Source organism: Vulpes vulpes, chromosome 5, assembly GCF_048418805.1.
Source record: "Vulpes vulpes isolate BD-2025 chromosome 5, VulVul3, whole genome shotgun sequence".
Lineage (NCBI taxonomy): Eukaryota > Metazoa > Chordata > Mammalia > Carnivora > Canidae > Vulpes > Vulpes vulpes.
This window is the reverse complement of record NC_132784.1, coordinates 61,331,916-61,352,272: the sequence shown is the minus strand read 5'-3', so window position 1 is coordinate 61,352,272 and position 20,357 is coordinate 61,331,916. Positions and strand designations below refer to the sequence as shown.

The 20,357-nt window shown below is 49.0% G+C and overlaps 1 protein-coding gene across 1 annotated transcript; it reads right to left on the bottom strand.

Annotated features, from left to right (window-relative positions):
• Positions 1 to 219: 219 nt before the first annotated feature.
• LOC112911052 (pepsin A) lies at positions 220 to 8,924 on the bottom strand. Its single transcript, XM_025987373.2, has 9 exons — positions 8,778 to 8,924; positions 8,186 to 8,342; positions 6,105 to 6,222; positions 5,499 to 5,617; positions 4,574 to 4,773; positions 3,013 to 3,129; positions 1,813 to 1,957; positions 1,621 to 1,719; positions 220 to 526 (listed from the first exon to the last, which is right to left on the bottom strand). The coding sequence occupies exons 1-9, from the start codon at positions 8,831 to 8,833 to the stop codon at positions 377 to 379; spliced, it is 1,161 nt and encodes a 386-aa protein (XP_025843158.1). The 5' UTR covers positions 8,834 to 8,924; the 3' UTR covers positions 220 to 376.
• Between the last annotated feature and the right edge of the window lie 11,433 nt (positions 8,925 to 20,357).

Sequence of the window (20,357 nt, the reverse complement as noted above, 5' to 3'; positions counted from 1 at the left end):
TTCTTCCAGGAGGCAACAGGCCTGGCATTTCTGGTGCCCGTCTTTATATATGGTGTTCCCGGCCAGACCTGCTGAGGGCTGTTCATCTCCCTGGCTCTCTTACGGGCCGGGTAGCACTGTCACTGTTTGGTGTTGTCCAAGCGGACATGGTCATCGTGTCCCCCTGCCCTGGCATTCTGCTCCTGGTGGTACGGGAAGAAGAAGCAACTCCACAGAACATTTTTCAGGAGGTGAGGTTTTTATTCTACGTTATTGGTAATGACAGGGAATTGGGTCAAGATTCCTCCTCCACAATCCCATAGGAAGAATAATCGGGAGAATTATATACATCTAGAGTGGGCAGCTAAGGCTGGGACGTGGCAGGAGAGATGCAGGCTCAGGCCACGGGAGCCAGGCCAACCTGGTTGTTTGCCCTGTCAAACACGGCAAAGTACTGGCGGATGAAGACATCACCCAGGATCCACAGCTCTCCGGAGGAGGTGGGGAGGTTCATGCCCTGGAAGCCGCTGACACAGCTCTGTTGGCTCTGGAGAAAAGGAGGATAAAGCTGGAGATGGGGCACAGGCTCAGCAGTGACAAGGTGCTGAGTACAGAGCATCAGGGCTGGCGGGCCACCACCAGGCACGTGCACGGAAGAACTTCCTGGCTTGTGTCCGGGGACTTGGCTCTTATTGGCTGGGGGCGGGCGGCGGGGGGTCTGCCTATATAAGCTGTTTTCTCTCCTATTGGTTTCCAGGTACTACTAGACATTTTTCAGTGTTTCTGGTGGATGTCCAAACCTTGACATTAACGTAAGAACTAAGAGGTTTAGGGAGAAGTCAGCTACTGTGAAGAATTTTGGAAGCCCTGATGACACAGCCTTTTCCCATTCTGACCCCATCCAGTGGCAAAACAGATCACTGTTTGTCCTTTTCAGTTACTACGGCCTACGGGCCACCACCTTGGCTGCACGTTAGAACTACCTGGGGAGTTTTGGAACCACCCCCTCCACCACTACCCCTGCTAATTAATCAGCATCCGTGGGGGACAGCCTGGTAATACATACTTCTTGCTGAATGACATTGACCCACTGGGTCAGTGAAGCATTGTCCTGTGGCTCATACTCTACCAAGTAAAGATTTGTTACTTGGTAGAGACAGTGGGAGCATCATAAACCCTGACCCTATGGAATGTATGGTTTCCATTTGCTCAACACTTTGTAGCTTTGATGTGGTGGATCCTTCTCAGTTACCCTAACCACATTCTGAGGGTGGAGAACACTGACATCTCTCATTTCTAGACCAGGAAACTAAGGGCCGGGAGAGGTTGCAACTTGCTTGGAATCAATGAGCTAGCTATTGAGACCCAGGGCTTGGACTCAGGTGTCCAACCAGAAATTCTCTTTTCCTGCCACCTGCCTTTGCCTCCCTTTTCCCCTTGGGGGGCCCTGCATCCACATTTTCATTCATACATTCATTTTAAATGCATTCTTTCTCTCTGGAGGCTGTCCAGAACAGAAGTCAGCTTCAGCCTGTGGAAGTATACTTTCTCTTGTGCGAAGTCTGGGGGTAGAAGGGTGAGGTGGTATGTGGCCACAGTCTCTGCAGGCACATGTGGATGCCTGGACCAGAGCCTCCTTACCTGTAGGATGTAGGCACTGGGAGGCAGAGGGTACTGGATGCCGTTGATGGTGAAGACGATGTCAGGCAGGCTGTTGATGGCTGAGCAGCTGATCACCATCTAGAAAGAGTGATGGTTAAGAGGACTTCTGTTTCTTCTACATGGCAGACCTACCACTTGGGTCTAGAATGGGAAAGTCAGGGCTGGACTCACCTGGCCGTATGAGTTCTGGCTGGCTCCAATGTAGCTCTGGATGTTGGCAATGGCATTGGTTGGGCCAGCCAGCAGAGAGGTGCCTGTGTCAACAATGGCCTGGCAGCCATCACTGCAAGCGATGGCCTGTCCGTTCATGGTAACACTAAGGATGAGATGCAAGTAAGGATCCCCTGAGTCCCCAGGGTATATCTCCCCAAGGAGGAACCAGGTGTCCCCAGAGGGTCCCTCCTTCTGTCCATTAGCCAATACATGAAATTCCAGCAGCTCTTATTCATGCATGCATTCTGTTACTCAACAAATATTGACTGAGTGCCTGCTCTGAGCTAGGCATGGGAGATGCAAAACCAGACAGCTGCATGGTTCTGGGCTGCAGAGAACACACAAGCTGGCTGGAAAGATAGGCTATGATTGAGTAGGAACAGGAGGAGCAGGACACATGGCAGGGCAACAGAAGTATAATCCAGGGGGAGGGTGGTGGTGCTGAGTGGCTAGGGATAGCTTCTCAGGGAAGCAGAGCCTCAGAGGCTGCTAAGGAGGTACAGAGCTGCAATAAGACATCATGGGCAGAGAGTGATGGAGATACGGAGCACAGACAGGAGGTGAAAGAGGTGATGAAGTTTTAGCATGGCTGGGGCAGACACATGGTGACCAGCATGTGCCAGGTTGTCCAGGACCATCCTGGTTTTAGTACTACAAGTCTGGCATCCCAGGAAACTGCTCATTCCTGGGCAAACCTGGGCAGTTGGTCCCCCCAGCAGGCCAGCTGGGTGATGAGCAGTTGGGGAAGGAGTCTGCATGGGGGAGGGGCAGGCCCCAAAGGGGAAAGTGGAAAGGATGCCCTGAAACAATTCAGCCCCTTCACCCTAGGGTGGGAGGGGCATGTATCAGTTCAAGGTCCCTTAAGTGCTGGGATGTGTGGATATGTATGCTGGTAGGTTGTCTTGCTTCTTTGACCAGAAGGGAAGTGGCTATCTCACTGTTGCAGAGCATCTGGGGGTCCCAGGCAGCTCTGCTCCTCCAGTGAGTTACTTTCCTTGCAGTCTCTCTGGCTTGGTCAACTTGTATGTTCTTCCCTTGGGGTACATTTCTCTGTGTTGGCTGTTCTGGGGGGCGATTCTAGAAAGCTCAGTTACCTACGAGTCTATATGGAAAAGAGACCTGCCCATGTCAGTATGTTAGTCATCCATGTGCTCTGACCTGTCCACGGTGATCTGCCAATAACCCTCGACAGAAACGGGCACCCAGTTCAGGTTTCCACTGTAGTAAGAAGAATCGATGCCACCAAACATCACCACGCTGCCACTCTGGTCATCGCTATGGAAAGTTGGGATAAGAGATAGAAATTCATTCATTCATTCATCAACCTGAACATCTCTTAGGTGCAACCTGAGAGCCACCCTCGATTGGGCTCTTGCTAGTGCCAGGAGCTGTGCCGAGGGTATGACAGACAGAGTCATTATTTTTATTTCCACTTTACAGTGAGGTTCAAAGACATGAAGCAACTTGCCCCAGGTCACACAGCCAGGGAGTGCCCAGGTCCTTCTGGTTCCAACACGTGCGGTTTCTATAGCATATTCACTCTCATTGCTGTGGGGACCTCAATGAGAGAAGTGAATGCATGGCAGTGTCCGCTTGTCTGCTCTCAGCCAGGAGCAGTTTCCAATTTGCTAACGTCTAGGATGTTTTTGATCATCATGGTTCGGCCGGGTACAGGGGTGCTCCTGGTAGCTAGTAAACAGAGGCCAGGGAAGCTGCTAAATAACCCGTGATGTACAGGACAGCCTCTGTGAATGCACAGAATTCTGTGGTCTGTAACGTCCAGAGTGCTGTGGTAGAGAAAATCCTGATCGGTTGGAGAGATGAAAGAAACGCCTAAGTATCCATAAAGGCAGGTTATGTGTAGGAGCAGATTGGAATGTTAAGTGGGCAAGAGGAAAAACAAATGAATGGCTTCTCCTATTGTAAATTGCAGGAGTTCTTGGAACGGGGACATTCACTTTCTATATCTCTGCAGTTTGGGGTGAGATAGAGAAGCAAAGGTGAGTGATGATAAGAAATAAACCATGGAAGAACTGGCCGCGGATAAAACAATCCCCACTCACTTAACCCCACCCTACCTCCCTGCAAACGTCTGACCTTACAATGTAACCCAACGAGGTCGAGATTACAGCAGAACAGTTAGCAACTCAAGAACGTCAAGCATGACAAATTGCTTCAAGAGAGAACGACTTGTCAGAGGAAAATTGAGTGTCTCAAGAAAATTGATGACACCCTCTTATATTCTTGCATAAACCTTTACTCAACCAAACCAACCCTTGGCTTATTCTTTATTCATCCTTAGAATTAACTCAAAGTCACTGGCAGAACCTAGGTTTTGTTAACTAACAGAAGAAATTTGCTTTCATCATTTAAAAGTTCCCTTGTTCAGGATATAAGTCCTATTTTCTTTCTTTTTTTTTTTTTGCTATGGAATTTTGGCCTCCATTTTAAGTGGATTCACTAAATCCACTTCTGGGGGCCAGCAATGAGAGGACTGGTGCTGGGGAGCAAACGGCTAATGACATTCAATTGTGTAAGTGTCAAGGTGACAAAACTCACACTGGTAAAACAAGATGAATGGAGACAGTTCATCAGGGAGGGATTTACCTCTTGAGACTTAGACATTGACCTTTCAAATCCCTTGCTTGCTGAAATCCTATCCACCTGCTCAGCCCTGGACAGCCCCGTGCTATGGTCATGACTTCCCTGCCCAACTTACCCACTTAAGTAGACTGAGAAAAGGTCTTGGGAAACCAGACCCTCGTTCCACATGTTGTCAAAGACGGGTGTAGCTCCAGAAGCTGAAATCTGAGGGTAGGCCAGACCCAGGATGCCATCGAAGGGAGCATAGTACAGGAAAGAGCCGGGCTCAGTCTCGCTCAGGCCAAAGATCTGATTGGTGTCTGCGATGCCTCCAACCTGAATTGGGGGAAACCAAGATTTTCACCATCAGCACATGTTGATTGAGCACAGCGGGGTGCCAGCCCTGGGCTCAGAGCATCCCTGTTTCATTTCAAGTAGGACCCAGCTTCCAGGGTGGCAGTCTGGAAGGGAGAAGGACTGGCCCTGGGAATGCTTGTTATTCTGCTGGAAGTAACCATTGCGATGGATCTCCAGATGGCCATAGTCTGCGACGCAAAGGGAGGATTTGCTGCAGATGGTCACGGTGTCTATGTGTATGTTTCTAATGACTGGATGCAAAGCCGACTCCAGACTAGTCAGAGAGCCCTTGACCCGTGCTGCACCCTGTGGGGGGGGGGGGGCAGGCGGTGGCCCTTTGGAGTTCTCCTGACTCAGGGGGGCTGCAGGTAGGGGAATGAGTGGGGGAGGAGGTGCTGAAAGAGAACTGAGACTTTTTGTCTTCTGCTCCTTTCCCCTACCTAACATTTGACTTGGGGGTACTGAGGTTGGCTTATGGCTTCTGGTGCCCCACCCCCTTACCCAGTACTGCCCCACCTAAAAATGTCTGTGATGTCCTTTCCACTTTCCCCTCCTGCGATCCCTCTCAGGTTACTTTGTTGTCACTGAGACCCATGTTGCTTGAATAAGCTAGCTCGGCAGGGGGTGCGCTGTGGTCACCAGGGTCCTGGGAAGATGGCTTCAGGGCTGGGTGGGATTGGGAGGGCAAGCTGGCAGGTGCTCACCTGGACAGTGTCGTATCCCAGGATGCCTGTCATGCTGCCGGTGCCATAGGCGATGGAGACTGGCCGGTTGGTGCCCTGGTATGTGGAGGACTCCTGAGGGTTGAAGCGGTTGTGGTTGGCTGCCAGGACGAGAAGTAACAAAGTCAAACTTGAAAAGCTGAGTGAGACTCATGGGCTGAGAATGTCTTCTTAGGGTGGGTGCCTTGGTTCGGGTGGGAGCGTGGGGGCTTTGGAGGAGAAATGTAACCTTTCCCCCAGACTTTAGAGCCACTTCTGGCTCGTTGGGCCAGTCCTCCCAAGGACCCCCAGGCAAACAGTGAGCAGAGCAGGCTCCCAGCTGCCCATGGTGCTAAGCCCTGTCACACTTCTCTCTGCTGGGGACTGAATTCCCGAGGGCGGGGACCGTGTGTAAGTTACCCCTTATCCCTGGGCACCTAAGCCCAGTGCCTGGTATGTAGTAGGTGCTCAGCAAACGCCTGTTGGGTGAATCCCCGAGTGACTCCCCCAGGCTTGAAGATGGACCTATTGGAAGCCCCTGGGTGTTCTGGGCTCCCAGGTGGGGTGGTGGCAGGGAGCCCCCCGGGCAGGGCAGGGCCAAACACTCACAGCAGGCAGGACTGGAGCAGTAGACTGAGGGCACCCACAGGTTGGAAGAGCCGGTGTCAAAGATGACGGTGAACTCCTGAGGAGGAGTGCCGATGCCGATGGTGCCAAAGTACTCCATCTGTCAGGGCGGGGGGGCGTACAGTTCGCGGTTGGGGCCTCCCCGGGGCCTCTGCTGGGTCTGCTGCTCAGCCCACCCTCTTGCCTTGCCCTTCACTGTTCTTCTAGCCTTTCTCTCCCTGTCCAACGCATCCATCCTCCAAGACCCAGCCTGGCCTCCCCTCCTCCTGGGAGTCTTCCCGATTGCTCCCCTGTCACCCTCTGTTCTCGTTTAAGCACCACAAACACCCAATAATAATCTGCTGTCCTCTCTTCAGCTCTTGTCTTGTGTATCTTAGTCTCGTCAGCCTAGAGAGTGCACGTTCTCAGGAAGGGCTAGAACCCCACGTACCCATCAGGGTAGATGCTGAAATGCCTTTTCACTGAATCGCTGGTGGGGAGATAAACGAGTCACCTAATGATGGGAACCTCTCGAGATGTCTGCCTCCTAAATCTAGGTATGTGTAGCAGGTTCAAGAAAGGACACAGTCAGGACTGTTGGTCTCAGGGGTGGCATTATCTCCCTTGCCAGCTCTGTTCCAGCCCCACTGGTCTTTCTATTCTTTAATGATGACAAGCTCATTCCCCTCCCAGGGCCTCAGCACTTGGTATTTCTTGTGCTAGGCAAAGTTTATTCTAGATCTTTCCTTGGCTGGCTCCTACTTGTCACTCATTCAGAGCCCCAGTCAAATGTCACCTCTGCCAAGAGGCCCTCCCTGATTACTTTATCTAAATTTGCCCCTCCCTCATTTTTCTTCTTCCTTTTACTCTAATTAATTTTTCTTTGTGACCCTTGTCATTACCAGAAATTATCTTACATATTTCTTTGTCTCTTCTCTGTCTTGCCCTCTAGAATATAAGCTCTATGAACTTTACTTATTCACTATCATCTCCTTAGCTCCTTGCACAGAGCCTCTGGCACATAGTAGGTGGTTTATAAATATTTGTTAATTGACCAGGTGGGCTGACTTTACCAAGCTCTGACTAAGGTCAGGCCCTGGGCTGAGCACTCCAGAAAACATTATTGCCTTATTTACTTGCAGCGACACCCTGATGGTAGATATGTTTTACAAAGATGCTGAGGCTCACTCAAAATTCAAATGATTTGCCCAAGGTCATGTGGGCAGGAAGCATTTGAGCCTGGCTTTGCACCAGGTCTGGCAGATTTTGTAGGCTAAACTCTCAACAACAGGCAACCTGGTTTCATACCCTGGGCCTAATGCCATTCACACTAGGGACACATAACATCTACTGAAGGACAGGTGTGGCCATTGAATCTCAAATGAAAGAGTCAGAGTGATCTTTCTGAAGCTCCAATCTGGGCGTGTCAACCCTCCTGGTTAAGACAATTCAGCAGCAAGCCATCATGAGACTCGTCTTTGGCTCCTCTCACCCACCCCTCAGGTCTTGCTTGTGCCTCTCTCTCCTTCTCTGCTCTCCATGAACTCCAGCCTCCTTTCCTCAAATGCACTCTGCTCCCCGCTGTCACGGGGTCTGGCACAAGCTGTCAGCCCTCTGGGACTCTCTCCTGTCCCCTAGAAAGCCCTGCTCTACCTTTGCTGTTTGCTGTAACCACTTCCACATAGTTTGAGTGAGACCTTTATTATACAGCCCTCGGCCTGCTTTACTTGGCATGGTTTGTGAGGCTCCCTGATTACTGTCTGTCTCTCCTTATAGAACGAGTGTGAGCAGCATGAGGGCAGGGGCTGTGCCTGGTTTTGCTCTGCACTGGGCCCAGCACAATGCCTGACACATAAGGAGGTGCTCTGGACGCATAGACACTGGATGAATGAACCAAAGAACAGATGAAAGCTACGGCTCTGATTGCAAGTCTTCCTGCAACCCCCATGCCTCTGAGATCCTGGGAGCAGCCACCTAGGTTACTGCCTGGGAGCCCTAGCCCATCCTCCAAGACCCCTGGGAGCCCCTCTCTCCTCCAAGGCTGCGTCCTTGGAGCTGCCCCACTGCCATCCCTGGGGACTCACATCCATGTAGTTCTTTAGGGACTGAGTGGCCAACACAGTAGGCTCTTGGGGAAAGTACTTGCTGGCTGGGTTGGGGCTCTGGTTCTTCAGGAAGTCATTTAGGAGGCCATGCTCAATCAGGTTCTGCCTCAAGGACTTCTTTCTGACCAGGGGAACCCTGTGGCAAAGCAGTTGCAAACAGGTCGTTTGGAGGAGGAAGAGTAATTAGGCAAGGGATCTGCTTATGGGGTGCTCTGGAAACCTCAGAAGGAAAAGGAAGCTGGCCCAAGAGAGGAAGAAGGAGGGAAGCCAAGAGGAGAGATGCTTCCCTTTTGGGCACACTAATGCAAAGAGGTGAAGTGGTTGCCCAGAGTCACCAGCCCAGTGCTGGAGCTGAGAAGCCAGCCTGGGAAGGACTTTAGACTTGTGTCAGCAGCGCTGCCTCCCCCAAAGGGCAGAGAGACAAGAAGGGAGGCTGGAGGTGGTGAAACAGAAAGAATGTGGATGAGGGAAGAAGGAAGACAAATGCAAGGGAAAAGAAAGGAAGGTGACAGGCAGCAGAAGGAAGAGCCTATGGAAGCTCTTCCGGGTGCTGCGAGTCCCCCAGACTCACTTGATGATAGAGCACTCAGAGAGTGCCACCAAGCTGATCAGCAGCAGCCACTTCATGGTTCTTCTCAGGTCCCAATCTCCAGAGAAGGGTAAGTGGGTGGAAAGTGTACAGAAGCAGGCAGGAGTTGCTCCTTATATACAGTCCATGTTCTTAGGGATCAGCCTTATCAGCCTTCAAATGTCACCCATAATTGTAACCCCAAACAGAAAATTTCCCGATAAGATTGTCCCCGCCCCTCAGCTCTGATCTGAGAAGTTTCCAATTGAGTAGATTTCCACTGTAACCATACCCCACAGTTGGGATGGACCTGCAGAGAGCAAGCTATGGAGCGGTGGCTTATTACTTAAATAATGGAATTCATTAAAACTTGACAAGCTGAATGTTTTGACAGAATTGGTCTAAAGTGCACTTAACATTGAGCAGATGGCAAGGGGGGCTCATTGTACCCTGATCTGCCCCTGTGGGATGGACGGTGGGATTCTCGGAGGACAGTTCCCCACTCAGTGATGAACCATGTTTCTGGAGCTGCTACCCCAAAGCACGGGCCTAGGTCAGTGATTCAGACCTCAGGACACATTTCCACATAGAAATGTCCTCATATGGAAATATAGGGTGTCAAATTAGCCTACGGCCCTACTAGGTTCTTGTTTCTCAGGGCAATTGGGCTGACTCTTGGGAAAGTGGTGTGTGCAGCACAGAGGAAGAGGAGGGAGAGGAACAGGTGGGAGAATACTGCCTTCCTTTGCTGGAGGAAGCAAACTTGAACCAGGCTGGGTTTGTCATTGGGATCTGCACCTTCCACATTCTTACCCCTTCTCTCCCTAGGGCTCCTCTCTCACCCTCTCAGGTGGCTGGAAGCCTCCATCTTGAAGATCCCACTAGAGTCTGTGTCTCCCAGGTGCTCCATGCTTAAAATATGATCGAATCAGCTACAGTGGAGCAAAGCTATCCGGGCAAATTCATACTAGCACGTGAATGACTTCAAAGAGGGTCCTCTTTAAGAAAAAATAAAAAGAGGATCCTCTTATTAGAAGAGGATACTTACCAACTCACAGGATTCTCTACCTTGTGGGATTTATTCAGTGACAAAATGGAAAGAAAATTTTGATTCAGAAATTGTAGGGGAGGGAGGTCAGCAGCAAGCCCTATCTGTGGGTCTTGTTTTGAAATCAGATTCCCTGGGCCACCCCTGTTTTTTCCAAATCAGGAGACATAGATTTCATGAAAGCCCCAAATATCCCCCAGTGCCTCTGGGTGAGTGTGGAGCCGTGGGCAGTGTGGATCAAGGCTGGGACCAGGGGTGGTTAGTCCAAAGCACACTTGTATTTCAGACTTACCTCTTAAGACATCTCTGTGCCCCAAATGTGGATCCTTGCACCATAATCTCCACATTCAGGTATTTTGATATCTGCTTCCTGTCTTCTCTCTTTCTTCCCCCTCCAGACTTTCTCACCCTGACTTGTGAACTGATCTCAGCACTTATGTGGTCAAGCCTATGGTCCGACAGATGCTTGCCTAAGTTCTGGAAGCATTAGATAAAACCCCTGGCTCAAAGCTGCCACTGGCCAGGAGGGAGTATGGGTTGGGGGCTACTCATCAGGACTTCAAGAGGGTCTTGCACTGGGTGGTGGGTACATGGGTGCTCATTATTCTTTATACTTGATGCAATATGTGTATCTGAAACCATTCATAATAATTAAAAAAAAAATTATACAGAGAGAGAGGCAGAGACACAGGCAGAGGGAGAAGCAGGCTCCATGCAGGGAGACCAACGTGGGACTGGATCCCGGGACTCCAGGATCATGCCCTGGGCTGCAGGCGGCGCTAAACCGCTGCGCCACTGGGGCTGCCCTCATAATAAATTTTTAAAAAAGAAAGGAGGACCAAGCCTTTTGCACCCACTTCTCAATTTAGACATGAAGGGAAATGTGGGTGGGCGATAGCAGGGACCATCAGGATTGAGATGCAGTGAATGAATGAAGATCATGCATGTTTTATTCATCTTTCATTTCCCTCAGTAGATTATATGGTGCATGGAGTGTTCATCATGCTGTTTTGATGAATCCCAGGCAAAGCTGGGCTTAGTTAAGAGCAGGTTGTAGGGGGCACCTGGGTGGCTCAGTGGTTGAGCATCTAGATGCCTTCAGCTCAGGTTGTGATCCTGGGTCCTGGGATCAAGTCCCACATCGGGCTCCCTGCATCGAGCCTGCTTCTCCCTCTGCCTGTGTCTCTGCCTCTCTCTCTGTGTCTCTCATAAATAAATAAATAAATAAATAAATAAATAAATAAATAAAACTTAAAAAAAAAAAAAAAGAGCAGGTTGGGAATGTGGCTCCAAGTGGGGTCATGATTCCCTACTTAGCCATTCTGCTAACTGACCTGGGGTAGCATGTTCCATGTGTTTCTCTCCATTGGCAGTTAGAAGACACCAAGGAGCTTGGATTTATTGATCTCTTACTCTTAGCTCACTCTGCTAAGTAATATTATTATCCATATTTGATGGATGCAGAGACTGAGGCACAGAGAATTTGTCACATTTGCCTGAGGGAGCTTGAATCCTGGCCCTTCTCTGTTGCTCCTTGTGCCTTCTCCCTCAGTCCCTGGACTAGAGCTTACTGCAGGCTATGGGTGAATCTTATGAAGAGTTCTGGATCCAGGGTCTAGGTAAGGACCTTAGTACTGCCTCTGAATGTCTGTAAGACCTGGGAGTAATGGGGATAATAGTCCTACCACTTTCATGGGATCGTTGTGAGGATAAAACATGGAGTGCTAACAAGCCACACACTTTTTTTTTTAAGATTATTTATTTTAGAGAGAGAGCACATGCACACATGAGCAGGGGTGGGGGGGGCAGAGGGAGAGCGAGAGAATCTCAAGCAGACTCCATGATGAGTGCAAATCCCACCACCATGAGATCATGACCTGAGCCAATACCAAGCATCAGACGCCTAAACGACTGCACCACCCTGGTGCCCCTAACCAGCCACGCACTTACAATGGCTAAAATGAAAGCAACTGTCAACTGCAGGTGCTGGTGGGGATGCTGGGCCACCATTGCAGGTGGACATGCAAGAGGCATAGCCCCTTTGGAAAATGACTTAGCAGCTTCTTGTAAAGTAAACATGTACTTATCATTTGACCCAGCAATCTTCCTCCTGTGATTCACTGAAATACTGGGTTTCTATTCACTGAAAAGAAATGAAAACCGTACGTCCCCACAAGGACCTGTACACAGATGTTTGTAGCAGCTTTTTTTCATAATTGCCAAAAACTGGAAACAACTTGGAAGTCCTTCAGCTGTTCCCTGGATATGCAAATGGTGGTGCAGCCACTTGACAGGAGAGCCCTCAGCAACAGAAACAAAGGAGCTGCTGGTTGAATCTCATAAGCATCATGCTGAATAAAGGAGGTCAGACTCAAAGAGGCTACCTATGTAAGATTCTACCTATATGACATTCTGGAAAAGGCAAAATAATGGGAACAGAAAACAGGTGAGAGTCCAGAGGAAAAGGTTGGCTTTGGGGAGATGGAAATACTCTCTAGATCGTACATTTGAAAAGGAATGCTTAAAAAAAAAAAGAAAAGGAATGCTTTACTTTATGACAACAGACGTGATGCACTTGACTTTTATAGCAGGTGATGTGTTCAGCCAGTAACAGCCACACAAGCTGGGGGCGGGGGGTGGTGGTGAAGGGAAATTGGGTACTAGGTTCTGCTTGTGGGGGTGCCCTGGAGAGGACCCATTTGATTCCTTTGAAATAAGATGTTGTAATACCATTAAAGGAAACACAAAAGAAAAGAACAATGCATTCACCACCCCTGCTTCCATTTCGGTCCTTCAGAACCACGAGTAATACCTGTCACAGCCTGCTTTTCTCTTCCACATCGAATGGTGGCAGTGATGAAGCTGGTCCACTGTGGTGAAGCCCTGGGGAACCGAGTGAGGACCAAAACTCCTCAGAGTGACTGGCTGGCTGGCTCTTTCACGCCATCCTGGGGGTGAGAGTGGGGTGGCCATGGTCCATCTAGGAGGGGTAGATAGTGTCCAGGCATCTATCTGGGGGGCATAGCTTGTCTGTGAGACCCACATTGGAATTTTGGATAGAGGAGAAATATGTTCAGGAAGCAGAAGGAAGGCTCCTCAGGCAGGAACCCAAGGGAGCCATTCACGCATTCGTTTAGTACATTTTTACTATGAACCTGTTACATGCTGGGCAGGCATGTTCAAGAGGCTGGGGGTACATCCATGAGCAAAATGAAAATACACCAAGCCTTCAAGGGTTTGTAGTCAAGTCAAGAGAGGGCAGATAGGGGTGGGGAGCTCTTTCCTTCCCACCTGGATAGGTCTTTGGATTGCACTAAAGAGAAGCTCTTAGATGGGTGAAGATAGTTGAGTCTTCCCATATTAGAGATTTTAACACCTTGAGAGAGGCTGAACTGCTCGGTGGCACCAATCCCCAGCTTATGTCTCAGTCTATGATGAGCCCCAATTATCCTTGCCCCTCCTGCTCCCCTCCCTTGAATGCATGCAGGAGAACCTGTGACTTGTTCTAGCCAATAGGATGTGGGAAAGCAGATGGGATGTCACTTTTGTGATTATATTATATGGGATCATCATCACTTCTGTCTTGCCAGTAGAGTCTTTTTTTCTCTCTTTTTTCTTTTATTTAAATTCAGTTTGCCAACATATAGTGTAACACCCAGTGAGACTCTTTGTATAGATGTTTTTCCTCCCTCACTCTGATGGAACAAGCTGCTCCCATGGAGAGGCCCAAACAGCAAAGAATAGGGGGTGGCCTCTAGTCAACAGCCAGCAAAGAACTGAGGCCCCTAGTCTGACAGCCCACAAGGAGCTGGATCCTGCCAACAACCATGTAAGCTGGGAAGTGGACCCTTATCCAGTCGAATGCCAGATGAGACAGTGTCCCTGGCTGACACCCTGACTGCAGCTTCATGAGACACTGAAACAGAGGACCAGTTGAATGAACCTGGATGCCTGACCCACAGCAACTGTGAGCTAATAAATGTGAGTGTTTCAAGCTGCTAAATTTGTGTTAATTCGTCACCAACAGTAGAAACTAATACAATAGAGGGCACCTGGGTGGCTCAGTGGTTGAGCATCTGCCTTTGGCTCAGGTTGTGATACCGGGGTCCTGAGATCAAGTCCCGCATTGGGCTCCCCATTCATGAGAGATATGTCTCTCATATCTCTCATGAATAAATAAAAATCTTAAAAAAAAAAGAAACAAATACAATATAAACCCCCTTGAAAATTCCATTAAGAATGACATAACCACCTCTGCTTTTCTCCGTTTGGGGCCATTCCAGAGCCCTCCTGGCAGTTTTCTGCCCAGGCAACGTGAGCCATCGGGCAAGAAGGGAGCTGACATATGAAACTCCGTCCATACAGTAAGGCTTGTGCTTCTGAGGCTCTCCAAGCTTTCCTCAGTGCTTTGAGATACAGGGGCTCTTAAGAATTATTATCATCCCTGAATTATCCCTACTGACACAGTTCAGAAGATTTAAGTGGTCAGCATGGGTTCCTATAACTAAACAGTGACACTATTTAGGGACTAGAACCTGTGTCACAGAAGTCTGTGGTCTGGGGAGACCGTTGCCCTGGGCAGGCTCTGCGCCCACCCTACCCCCCACCTAGTTCCTGCCCATTGGTTAGAACGTAAGGTGGATGTTCCATCATGGCCACAGTCTCCTCCCGGGGCACTCAGGGAGGCCACTCCACCCAGTCCCCATAGGAATTCCTGGGAGGGACAGTAGATCCCCGATTCTAGGACCACGTGTCTTCCATGAGCAGGTCTGATCAGCAGCCAGAGCCGCTCCTCGGCTGCCAAGGGGGATGCCAGGTAATCTCATTGTGCCAGACTGGCCTGGTAGAAAGATTAGACAACACTGTGTACACTGCCATTAGCCCTGCCCTGAACTTGGCTTTAAGGGGCACTCAGAACGCCATCACTAAGGCAGGGCACCCCCCGCCAAGGGCACAGGTGTTCAGAAACGTTCCGTGAACGTATCAAATCAAGCAATGGAATGAGATCTAAAGAACTCAGTCTTGGCAAGACTGAAATGGAGCATTTAAGCAAGATAAGTGTTATCGAGCTGGTGTGATAGGCTTTGGGCTGGCTGGTCCCCTAGGGGCTTTCAATCAAGGCCTTGCCCCAGGCACACAATCTTCCAACACTGACCACACACTTCCACTCCCCAGCCTCAGCCCTGCGGAATTGCTCTAGGGATGGGCACATGTTTTACAATTAAATTTATAATGACATTTTTGGGGCCCGAGTCTACAAATAATGCATGTCCCTTGTAAGATTACTTATAGGCAAATAAAAGTTTTAAAGGGATTCAACCGCACCCAGAATGATCCCCCCATTAATGTCGTAAATGAATAAATTTATTTTTTCCGAAAATGGGGCCAGACAATAAAATACTCTTGTAGCCTGCTTTTGAAAGAAAAATGAGGGGCAGCCCGGGTGGCTCGGTGGTTTAGTGCTGCCTCCAGCCCAGGGCCTGATTCCGGGAGTCCTACATTGGGCTCCCTGCATGGAGCCTGCTTCTCCCTCTGCCTGTGTCTCTCCCCCTCTCTCTCTCTGTGTCTCTCATGAATAAATAAATAAAATCTTAAAAAAAAAAGAAAAATGAAATGTTCATGTGTTTTCCAGGTGATTTCATGTCAGTTTACACCATCATTTTATTTTATTTTAGATTTTATTTATTTATTGGAGAGAGAGAGGGAGAGAGAGAGAGAGAGAGAGAGAGAGAGCACACAAGCAGAGGGAGGAGCAGAGGGAAGAGAAGCAGGTTTCTCCACCGACCTGGGAGCCCGATGCAGGGTTCCATCCCAGGACCCCAAGATCATGATCTGAGTTGAAGGCAGACACTTAACTGACTGAACCACCCAGGTACCCTCCCTACATCATCATTTTAAAAGCATTTCTTGAACTATAAGGTGTGTACCATAGGGAATGGCTTCATGCAATTTCACAAACCGAAAAAGTCCATGTAACCACTACCCAGATCAAGGAATAGAACATTGCAAGGGCCCACAGAGCTCCCTGAGGCCCCCCTTCTAGATCCACTCCCCCCCAAACCAAGCATAATCACCACTCTAATTTCAAACAGTAAAGATTAATTTGGCTTGTTTCTGTACTTCAGGGAAACCGCACCACCTAACATCTACTCTGGGTGTAGCTTCTTGGCTCCAAATTATGTTCATGAGATTTACCCCAGGATAGTGGGCAGCAGCAAATCAGTGATTTTCACTGCTGTATATTGTTTTGTTGTGTAAATATACATTTTCTGGACCTCTTCTCTGGTCAATGGGCCTTTGGGTAGCTTCCAGAGTGGGGGTTCTTAGGAACCATGGTGCTATTAACATTCCAATACATGCCTTTTGGTGAATATATGTAGCATTTCTATTGGCTGTAGACCAGGAGTGGACTTGCTGGGTCATAGGGCAGGTTCAGCTCTAGTACAAACTGCTAAGCAGTTTTCCAAGTGGTTGTACCATTTTGTGCTCCCACCAGCAGATAGTGGGAGTTCTAGTTGCTCCACGTTCTGGTCAACACTTGGTATGTCCATCATTTAATTTTAGCTACTCTAGTGGGTGTAAGAAGGTACCTTCTTGTGGTTTTAATCTGCATTTCCTGAATAGTAATGCTAAGCGCGTGCTTACTGGCCATTGGTGCCTGCTCAAGTCTTTTGCTCATTTAAAAGACCATTAGGTTGCTTGTCTTTTATTACAACTTGTAGGAGTTTTACATTAGTAATTTAATTGTTTAAGGACAAAATATCTTTATAAAATGTGGGGTGCCTGGGCGGCTCAGTCGGTGAAGCATCTGCCTTTGGTTCAGGTCATGATCCTGGAGTCCTGGGATGGAGTGCCATGTTAGGCTCCCTGCTCAGTGGAGAGTCTGCTTCTCTCTCTCCCTCTGCCTCTCTTCTGCTCATGCTGTCTTTCTCTATCTCTCTCTCAAATAAATAAATAAAATCTTAAAAAACAAAAAAATAAAATCTTACATGCATATGATGCCGTTATAGGAAAAGGGGAACAAGCTGAATTGCCTTGGCAGCAGAGAGGATGAAGACTCGCCAACTCCACAAGACATTCCTATGGAACCCCTGGAAATTGAACTTACAGTTTGAAAAACCCCTGAAACAGAGGCTCTTCTCACTCTTACCTCTTAGGTGTCTTACCTCATTTGCAGATTTGGAGTTTGCAGGAGCAGAGGAAATCTCCCCTAGAAAATCTCTCCCCCATGGCTGTCCCAACCCAAGTTAGCAAAAGTAATTGCCTGCAAGTGTCGAGTACTTACCTATGTCATGCCAGGTACCTATACACCTGCATGAGATCTTCCCATGAGATAGATCCTGAACTATATGGCACCATTTCATTTACCTCAGCTGGTAAACTGAGGCTCAGAGAGGTTCAGCAGCTTGCTTAGGGTTCAGAGCAGTGGAAGGCAACCTTGACTCTTCTGCTAAGAGGGTCTAATGCCAACTGTGCCTGCCCCGCTGGACCTGAGATTTTTGAGATAGTAGGGGTGAAAATTCTCTTCAATGGAAACATGTGCAAGGCTTCTGGGAGCTGGTGTGTTCTATTTCTTGGCCTGCACGGGGTTACTTGAATGTTTCATAACAATATGCTAAATCGTGTATTTATGCTTTAAACCTATTTACATGTTGGTTATGCTTCACAATTGAAAAAAATGAAAAAGCAGGTAGTCCCCTCACTCTGGCTCTGGATCCTCCTTATTCACTAAGGAAAGTGAATTTCTAATTGGTTTGGTTTGGTTTCCAGACCTCTGAGGACTGGCAAATGGCGCACAGGAGACAGGACACTCACTGGTCCAGGCACAGTCCATCTCCCTAGGGCAGGTGAAACCAAGCCCCTCCCATCCAGACCAGCCCCTGGGACAAGGAGGCAGATCAGTGGCATGACACTGACTAGCAGGTATAAAGGCAAGTGTGTGCTGGGAATTCAGTCTCATTTCCACGACCCTATGAGTCAGATACCCCTCCTCTTTATGTGTCACTGGTAGGATGCAGAGAGGTTCAGTGGTTCAAGGTTACACAGGTTACACAGCTGGCAGGGGGCAGAGCTGGGGTTCAAATCCAGGCTGTCTGGAATGTGAGCCCACACTTGTAAGCATTTACTGCCACTTTCCCAGGAATACACACACCCAATTTCAGAGCTCCCAAGGCTTGTCCCTGGGCCCAACCCGGGGGGAAAATTTCTGCTTGTGGATAAGGCAATAAATAGGTAGTGAGCTCTGCCCCTGAGAGGTATGCAAGCTGAAGCTGGGATGCCCCCTGCAGATGGTGCAGAATTGATGTTTCCATATAGATGAAGTGAATGAACACATGAAAGGATGAGTGAGTGAATTGGCCCAGGACAGCAGGAGCCCACTGACCTTTAGGGGCTAGGACCATGGGAACCCTATAGCCCCAACTCTGTGTCCCCTGAGCAGCGAGGGCACTGGGCGCTGTGGTCAGGCTCTCAAGCACAGTCAGGAAGCAGAAAGGAGGTAGTGGTTCCTTGGGGGTAGGGATGTGCTCATGCAGAATCCTGAGAAGGCTGAATGAAGCATGATGTGGAGCCTCCAACCCAGCTTTGGGGAGAATGCAAGAGAGGAGCGTGGGGGAGGCAGGCATCTGGAACTGGGCAATACAAGGGTTAACTGGAAGCAGACAAAGTGATGTTTGGAACCTGGGAGTGGGCTGGCAGAGGATGGAGTTATTAACCGGGGTATGGAAAATTCTCGGGAGCTGGAGTGTAACCAAGGAGTTTGCCTGGAGTCCCGCAGCAGAGACAAAGGGATTCTCAGAAAGCCCCTCTGCCCCTCACAGCCCCCCCGCCCCAGGGTGCCTCTCTGGAGCTGGATCTGCCCAGGGTGGAGGGTGCAGTGGAAACTCACTGGAGCTGGTGGCCTGGGGTGAACTCCTGCTGGGGACAGAGGGCTAGGTCTCTGATAATGAGTCCCGCCCCATGGGGCACCAGCTCTTTCATCCTCCGAATGCCACATTACTTACTCCCTGGTGAGCACGCCTCTGGACCTGACCCTCTGTGTCTGTTCTGATCCAATCTGATCTGATGGAGGCCCTGTTCTTTCTGGCAGTGACCTGGGTCCTGGCTTCTGACCCGTGACTTTATCATGTTTGGTTACAGTGGAGCGAGCTGGGGAAGTGGCCGGAGGGTATTTAAAACCCTTGACCTGGGCCTCAGGCTCCAGATGAAAAAAACATTCTTGAAGCAGCAGGGGCCTCCAACCAGAGGATCTGCAGCAACAGCGTGGGTGGCCTCCTCCCTTGGCCTAGGGGTGGGCTGTGAGGCCACGGATGATTGCGGAAGCCTTTGCCATCTTTCTAGACCCTCTTACTGCTTTGCATCACCCACTTTGGCCTGGTTCCTGAGCACCCAGATTCCTCCTTTGCCTGGTCCATCTCCTCATTCATTCATTCATTCATTCATTCCATGTGCTGGTCAATAGGCCCACTAGAGACAAATTAGCCATTAATTTTGCCTCCATTGGGTTCACATCTGAGTGGGAGGAATAAGACCCAGACTTAAATCACTATAATAATGGGCAGAAAATCATCACAATAGTTAGCTAGAGCAGGATACCAAAAAGAGCCAAGGTGCTATAGGTCATTTAGAAAAAGGAGCTCACTTCTAGGGAACATCTGGGAGGTCATCATGGGGGAGGAGGCATTTGAGCTGTCTTTATGAGAGTAGCTTAAGAGTGTGTTTCCCCCTCCTAGGGGGAATCAACTTTTTATAGATATTTGAAACTGGCACAGAGTAGATGTCAGGTGAATTAAGCCTCCTGACGGACCCTCTGGAATGAACTTTTGATCACTGGTGGTAGAGAAGTCTTCAGGGCCTCTCTGGAGGCTTGAAAATCACACTGCTGGTGTGCTCCCAGCACCTGTCACCCTGCTCAGCCGGAGGTGTGCCTGTGAGGGTGGACAGCAGAATCCCACATGTTCTCTCCATCCTGGGGCTGACTCAGGTAAGGCACCCTCCCTTCCCCTGTTGTCCTGGGGCTGCCTTACCCCTGGCACTAAACATGAAACCATCTCTAAAGTTTGAAACTTTTTATTTTGAAAGTATTTCAAATTTCCAGAAAAATTGCCAGTCTAGTGCAATAAGCTCCTGCATATACTTCATGCACATTCAACCTATTGTTATTTTGCCATTTGTCTCTGTCTACACACACACACACACACACACACACACACACACACACACACACACAGAGTATTATTTTGGTTGAATAATTTGAGTCAGTTGCAGACATCATGACCCTTTACTCTAAACCTTTAGTGTGTATCTCCAAAGAACAAAGACATTCTCTTACGTAACCCCGGTTCAATGATTATATTTAGGAAATTCAACTTTGACACAATCCTATTATCTGACACATAGCACCTATTCAAGTTCACCAGCTATCCTAAGATTGTTCCTTTAGGTGATTTTTTTTTTTTTTTTTCTGATGCAAGATTCAATTCAGGCTCATGCCTTATTTTGTGCCTGGTCTCTTCACCCCCCTTTAGTCTGGAACA